Raw genomic sequence first — 7416 nt, 5'->3', positions numbered from 1 at the left:
ACTGCATTTGTGTTGGCCCCATGCAAAATATGAAGAGCTGACTGAAAATATACTTGGTCTTCAATCAAAGAAACARCATTTTCTAGCATGGTGGACCAATTGCTTGATCATTTACTTACTCATTGACCGTTCCTTGACCACTTAGTTACATCATGCAGCTCTTATAACCCCTCAGTGTAATAAAATGATTAGACAGCCATTGCTATGTCGTAGAAAAACTCTACTTGTCGTAATTTATAGAGAACCTTTATCCTCACACACGCACAGACCGGTAGCTGCAGGGGAAGTGTGTCCAATACACACATCAGGCAGAGGCTTCCCCAACTAGCATAAGTGAGCAACTTATATACATTTCTTTGGTTGGTATAGTTACTATCTAACACTTTCTTGATTGGCTGTACATCCAAGGTAAAGAACAAAGAAAATGGAATTTTCCACTGGAAAACTCTGCAACTTCTATCCAGTTCTATCCAGTTCAAATTCCTGGGATGCCAGGCAGGAGTTGGTGAGTTCATACAAAGTTCAGGGATTCTTCCTTTGTTCTCACTTTAAGATAGTAGTTAGTAAGAAATGGAGTTAGTTTTCCTACTATTGATTGTCTTTTACTTCCACATTTCCCCCTTTGAGGCTTTTACAGCCTCACTCTGCTCAATATTTTATATTCATAAGCTGACTGATATCTTCTTTTTCCTTTTGCAGCATTTGCAGCATCTGCTTACAGATTTTCCTCATTTCATGTTGGGATTGATAAGTGGGGAGTGTGGTATCTTTACAGCACTTGATACATAATGATGCACATCCACAAATGAGCATTACAAAAACATACAAAATTATAATGATTAAAACTCCCATAATCACTAATTTTAGCAGTCCTCTTGACCATGCACCTATCCACCCTCCTAGGTTAGGCAGCCATCCCCACCAATCAAAGGGCTGGTGTTGTCACCATGTGTAGTACTTGTAGGCCTGCGTGGATCTTTGCAAAGTCACTGTCAGTTCCCTGATCCTGGTTCACATAAAAGCAACAGCTTCCGGTTAACAAGGCACAAACTACTCCTTGGGAAGCTAAGAGAAAGTCRAGGGTAATGCAGTTCTGCCTCACTACTCCAGTTAAAGACTTAATTTCCTGATGTAGTGCCTGCAAAACATCTGAGAACGAATTATCTATCTGTTCTATTGTATCTGAAATATTAATTATGGCCTTTTCAAGTTGTTCCACACCTAGCAAGGGTATGAACCTTCGAGCAATTTGGTGGAATCCAGTTGCTCTTTCAGTTAAAGGGTTATTAACGGTTCACTTCTGACGTAGGGGATAATGATTATGTATTGTCTGGGCACTTAAGTTTTTAAATCCCTGAACACTGGGCACAATGTACCCTAGTGTACAAGTGCCACACCAGGTAGTAGAGAGGGCCTTAAAAGCCCTTTGGTCAGTGACCCAAAACAATCCTGGCACTCCAGTAGACAGTACAGTCCAATTATATTTGTTAGCATCATACTTGTAAGCTTTCAGTGCCAGTTGAACTAATTTGGCAGCTGTTGTTTTACAYGTCTTTCTGCATGCACCTGGCTTTAGGTTGATCAGTTATCCAGCCATCTTCTGTTAACCACCAGGTCCCATTAGCTACAGTAAATTTATACATGTGTTAGAGAACTGGCATGCTTCCCTGCACTGAGTTGTTCTTTACTTTGGAACCATTGGGATATAACACAGTAACTGACGCGTTATCTGACATACGCAACACAAACTGGCAATGGGATGCATTCATTGTCCCTACAAAGCAACTAGCATTCTCAGACTAGCTCTGGTTTAGACACCAAATGGCATTGACATAGAGCATTGAATTAGATGATGATAGAATACGTCCCTAGGGACTATGACTGTCTGGCAATTAGATAGCCTAGGTGTGTCATTAAACCTCTGTGTCCAACTTTTATTGTCGGGAAATGCGAGAATTGGAATTTCCCCCAGGGTGCCAAAAGGTATATGGGCACAAAACCAACACTGGGATTGGTTTATGGAATCGGCCACCCCTTGCATCCATCGAACCACAACATTGTCATGCCACCCAAGGTGTGCTGATATAGAGCTCAGGAAGGCAGTAACGCTTATCAAAAGTATCCACCCTTTCATGGTGGGCACCATTTAAATTTTGTGCAGTGTGATATCAGAGACCATAGATGCCTTTTAAGACACTCATTCTGTTAATGGGTGTGCTATTCCATGGCTCACTCTTGCCTGCAACAATGTGAATAGAACTCAAGGGTTCTTTCGAGGTCTAAGATTATATCGAGGGGTTTGAGAGTCCAAGGAGCTAAGAGTCGCGTCTGGATCACAATAAAGTTCCTGATTCGATTGTTCTTGCTCAGGAGAGGAGTTAGTTGGGCCAGGGTCTGCAGGTGCTGTCACAGTCTTGCAGTGGGACGTGTGTACTCAAGTGGTCAGTCCTTCACAGCGTACAGCAGTGTTGGTGGTTAATAGGATCTGGTAAGGTCCCTTCCAACGGGGCTGAAGGGAGTTCTTTCTTTGGTGTACTTTCACATATACCCAGTCTCCTGGTTGTAACGAGTGACACAGCTCAGCTGCAGGTTCAGGAAGAGCATCATGTACCTGTGGGTRTATAAACCTAAAACTTTTAATTAGTTCTCTGCAATAATCTAGCATTCAGTCATCCTCTAATATTAAGTCTCTTGGCCCAATTGGAGGTGTAGGTGGCAACTGCATAGGCCTTCCCATAATAATTTTGTATGGTGATAGTCCATGCTTTCGGTTTGCCATGTTTCAAATATGCATTAATGCAATGGGGAGGGCCTCTGGCCACTTAAGGTTAATCTCTGCACAAATTTTTGCAGTGCGGGTTTTTAGGTCCGCATTCTTTCTTTCCACAGTTCCACTCGTTTAGGGATGGCATGCACACTGCAGCTGCTGTTCAATGTTCAAAGCTTTGCATACATCACAAATAATCAGTCCTGTAAAATGAGTGCCTCGGTCACTGACAATTATCAAAGGTAGCCCAAAACAAGGAATAAACTCTTTCAGCAACTTTTTCGCTACTGTGATAGCATTAGTTTGCTTAGAGGGGTATGCTTCTACCCAATGAGAGAACATGTCAATTATTACTAAAACATATTCCAGATTACAGCATTTAGGCATTTGAACAAAATCAATTTGTAATCTAACAAATGGTCCATAGGGCCTGGGTTGTGCTGAAAGGGTGGTTTTCATTCTTTTTCTCACATTGTGGGCTAAGCAAATAGGACAAGTACTACAACTGTTGTGCAATTGAGGAAAAATTTGGTGCAAACCAATCTCTTACTGTTGTAGCTATCATCCTCCCTTTGCTCTTGTGGGCCACCGAATGGGCCAGACAAGCAAGGTAAGGCAAGAGACTCTGAGGCGCAACCAGGCAGCCGTCCAGGGAGCGCCAAAGAGTGTCAGCCTGTAAAAAACAGTGATGTCGTAACCAAACGTCCTTCTCGATTTGAGGGGTATTGCCCTGCAACTGCGCAAGGTCTTGCAGGACTAAGAAGGAGGTTTGATCTTTTGACAAAGAAATAAATATAGAACTTGCAGCCGGAGGACTGGAAAGGGCTGCATTTCTTGCAGAGCTATCTGCAAGAACCTTTCCAATAACAACATCATTGTGGGAAGAGGTACGAGTTTGGCATTTTACAATAGCAGGCGCTAGGGCGAGCGGTAAGGCATCTAAGAGAGTCTCTACATATTGTCTGTTGTGAATAGAAGTTCCTGTTGAGATCAAAAAAAATCCTCATTGTTTCCAGAGTTGTCCAAAGTCATAAGCAACTCCGAAGGCATATCTGGAATCTGTGTAGATTATAGTAGAGAGTCCTTTAGCGAGAATTCAGGCACAAGTTAAAGCAGTAAGTTCAGCCACTTGTGCTGATGTTACACCTTGTTTGAGCGAGTGAACCATGATAGAGACAGAAGTCAATTTAATAGGTCATTTGTTGAATCTTCACATTCAGAGGAAGGTGATGTTTCCATTGAATCACCATAATCACATAATAGGGCAAGGAATTGCCCTTTCTGGTGTACAGGAACTTCCAGGAATACACCATCCAGGGAACAATAGATAATACAGCCAAGCCTGCACAAAAGATCTTTACCAAAAAGATTAACAGGAGTAGAGGGACTTAGTGAAAGGCATGCTGTGCAGAAATTGAACCAATTGAGATAGTAGTTGGCTCAGAAACAGAATGTAAAATAGGCAGCCCGCTTATGCCAATGGCATTTATTACTTCCTCAGAAGGTGGTAAAGCAAGAAAGTCAGAACATTTAAGGATGGAACAAGTTGCCCCTGTACAGGACCAAGCACGGTACTGGAATAGTTCAACAAGGTCGTGGGTCCATGGGGCTGGCCCAGAAACTTCATTTATTGAAATACCCACAGTGTTTTGGAGTACATATGTACCCTATGCTGGAGTCTCTTTGGGGTATTGGGATTCCCTTCAACTATCTGGTTCCCATTCTCACTCATTCAGGGAGACAAAGGAAAGTCAGAAGGAACCAGTGCCTCCTGGATATCAGCCCGCAGTCTCTACTGCTAGGGTGAGTATCCAGCCCAACAATAAAACCAGGGAATTAAGGGAAAAGAGACAAGACACACAAGGGGTCTTCCTGGTCATGATGTCTAGCCCAAGCCCACCATGTTGGCGGAGGTCAGGGTCTTTAACGACGGAACCCAAGGAGATTCCTGCTGGAACCACAGACAGGAGAGAGAAGGGGTTAACTAGCAGTTGAGGAGTGAAGGACAAAACCTCCACCATACGCCCTTGCATTCGAGTTACGCCAGTCATTGGCGGTGTGGCTCGTGAGCAGCTTGGGGTGACTCTGCATGGTTTCAGAATTGTCCTGAAGCCAGTCTATTCATTCCATGTTCATACCGTATTTGTAACTTTGTAACTTTTTCATACCAATCAAAGAAAGCATCTCACCGTTTCTGGGGCACTCCAGGTTCTAATTTTTTTTCCAGTGTCCCCCTTAAATACACAGTTTTCATATCAAAGGACCCTTCTCGTGGAGTTGTTCAGAAGGGTCATCTTGTATAAAAATTTCATTTATCTAAAAAGGCGCAAGTCTTAGGTGAATAATTAGTATATGCATACTAAGCCAGCATACCTTTTGATGGACTAGGTAGTGATTTAGATTGTTGGGTACCCTTTTTTTTTATTTTTTAACTTTTTGTTTCTTTTCCTTTTTTTCCTTTGTGTTTCTTTTATTTTTCTCTTCTCTCTCTCTTTTTTTTTTTTAATTTCAAATCCAGTTGTCTTTATTGATTTGTCTATATTGATCACTATGAAGACAAAAAGACAAATCAGTCACAGCGCTTGCACATATATTGCCTCTGGAGCAAGCACAGAAGACCACAGGTAAACCATCCTGGAATATTTATAGTATCAAATGCTGTGCACAGCACTTCAGTCAAGTTTGAAGCATATCTGCCACCTTAAAAAAAAAAAGAAAAAAAAGGAAAAAGAAAAAAAAGAAAAAAAAAGGCATTATGTCATTTAAATATCTGAAAGACTGTTCCTAGGAGCCTACACTCTGCACATATTAGGATCTTCTTAAATTAAAAGTGGCCCTAAGAGGCCTAGCTTTCAATTAATCCTCCTTGAGCTTGGGACTGCCTTTGAGATTTCTCTGTGTTTATGATGAAACTGTCTAGACTAGACAAGGTAGATGAAATTTCGGAGAGCTTCCGAAGACACTTTTCTTCCAAAGCCAATACTCTTTCAGTTAGTTTTATGCTGTCGTTGTGCATCTGATTCATGTGCTGCTCAGTTTTCTGGATGGCAAAGTGATTAATTTTTCTTCTCTTCTCAACATGCCCTGAATCTGAGCAGGTAGAACTGTAATCTTCTGCTTCTGTGCCTAATCTGCTGTTGTCTGTTGCTTGTTCAGGTTCTAAATATTCTTGATTTTCACAACTTCTATTGCAATGTTCGAGTACCCAGTCTGTGTTGGATGGATGTATTTTTCCTGAGCATTCTGCCAAAGAGGATCCAAGCCTAGATACAACACTCACTGAAGTGTCAAAGGGTTCTGACTTAATGTCTGCCTCGCTGATCCAGATGAAGTTAGAAGCAGCATCAGTTCTGCCTGCATCTTTCTTGATGGAGTCTAGGCTTGTGCCAGTGATACAGAAGTTTTTTGAGCAGTCTTCAGCCATCCTTGTCCACATCTGAGATGTGTCTGCTTGAACTCTTAGTTGATCTCCTTCAAGGTCATTGACTCTAACTTCAGACTTGTTTCTGCTTCCTGTCCTATCACACTGATTTTCCACAGTCTGGCTCTGGTCAACTAGTTCTTGAGCAGACTGTTGATTGTAGTCTCCTGTGCTATCTATCGTAAGAGGCTGTTTTTGTGGCAGGCCCATAGTTTGGTTATAACACTGTGATGCAACACTTGCCTCACAGACCTGTTGATGCTGGATTTGCTTCTGTTTAAGAACAAGAACTTCCTTCCAAAGGGCTTTGTTTTCCCATTTTAATGATTTAAGCGTAGAATCTATTACATCCTGTTCTCCTTGCACCTGATGAATAATTGCTAACATCTTGTGGATCTCCTCTGGATCAATCTTACCATTTTCTATATGAGGTAAAGGCACTTTCCTCTTTATCTTTGACAACAACCCTTCTTGGCCTTTTCTGAAAAAGGGATGTTGATATTTGCCAGAACCATATCTTTCTTGCTTAGCTGAGCCTGATTTATATTGCATAACTTTATGAAAGCCATAGGAGTTGAGCTGCTTCACGAAGCTCGCCATGTTGTTGTGCTTGAAGTGCTTGGGGAGGATCTTCTTGAAACTCTGCCTGTCTGTGCTCCAGCAGATGAACTCATTGGTTTGGGGATCCTCCACCAGCGCCCAGATCTTGCTGAGGAACTGGGACACGGCCGCCCCGCTGCCGCCCAGCTTCATGCTGTGCCCGCTGCCCACTCTGCCACACGTGACTGCTCCCCCTTAAAAAAAATATGAATCCTTGCTTGTCTGGTGATTGTCTGGAAGCCTACAGGCAATCCTCACTCAAATTCCCAATACGAGATTTAAAAGGTCTCTTACCTTCTTTAATGGCACCTGGGATTTGAGTGCAGGCGACCTGCAGTCCTTCCACGTGATACCAGCTCCTGGAGGATCCGAGTCACGGCGCCAGAACTGTCATAGAAAAACTCTACTTGTCGTAATTTAGTTTATAGAGAGCCTGTATTCTCACACACGTGCACTGGCAGCTGCAGGGGAAGCATGTCCGATACACACATCAGGCAGAGGCTTCCCCGACTAGCATAAGTGAGCAACTTATTCTTTGGTTGGTATAGTTACTATCTAACACTTTCTTGATTGGCTGTACATCCAAGGTAAAGAACAAAGAAAATGGAATTTTCCACTGGAAAACTCT

General features: G+C 42.4%; 1 protein-coding gene across 1 annotated transcript; it reads right to left on the bottom strand.

The window, feature by feature from the left end:
- Positions 1–5612: 5612 nt before the first annotated feature.
- Positions 5613–6941, bottom strand: LOC112977016 (heat shock factor protein 2-like). The gene has a single exon (XM_026088853.1). It carries the CDS (start codon positions 6939–6941, stop codon positions 5613–5615), a length of 1329 nt encoding a protein of 442 aa, XP_025944638.1.
- Between the last annotated feature and the right edge of the window lie 475 nt (positions 6942–7416).

The sequence above is a fragment of the Apteryx rowi genome, unplaced genomic scaffold, assembly GCF_003343035.1.
Source record: "Apteryx rowi isolate R43461 unplaced genomic scaffold, aptRow1 scaffold_79, whole genome shotgun sequence".
NCBI classification, from domain to species: domain Eukaryota; kingdom Metazoa; phylum Chordata; class Aves; order Apterygiformes; family Apterygidae; genus Apteryx; species Apteryx rowi.
This window is presented reverse-complemented; position numbering and strand designations above follow the sequence as displayed.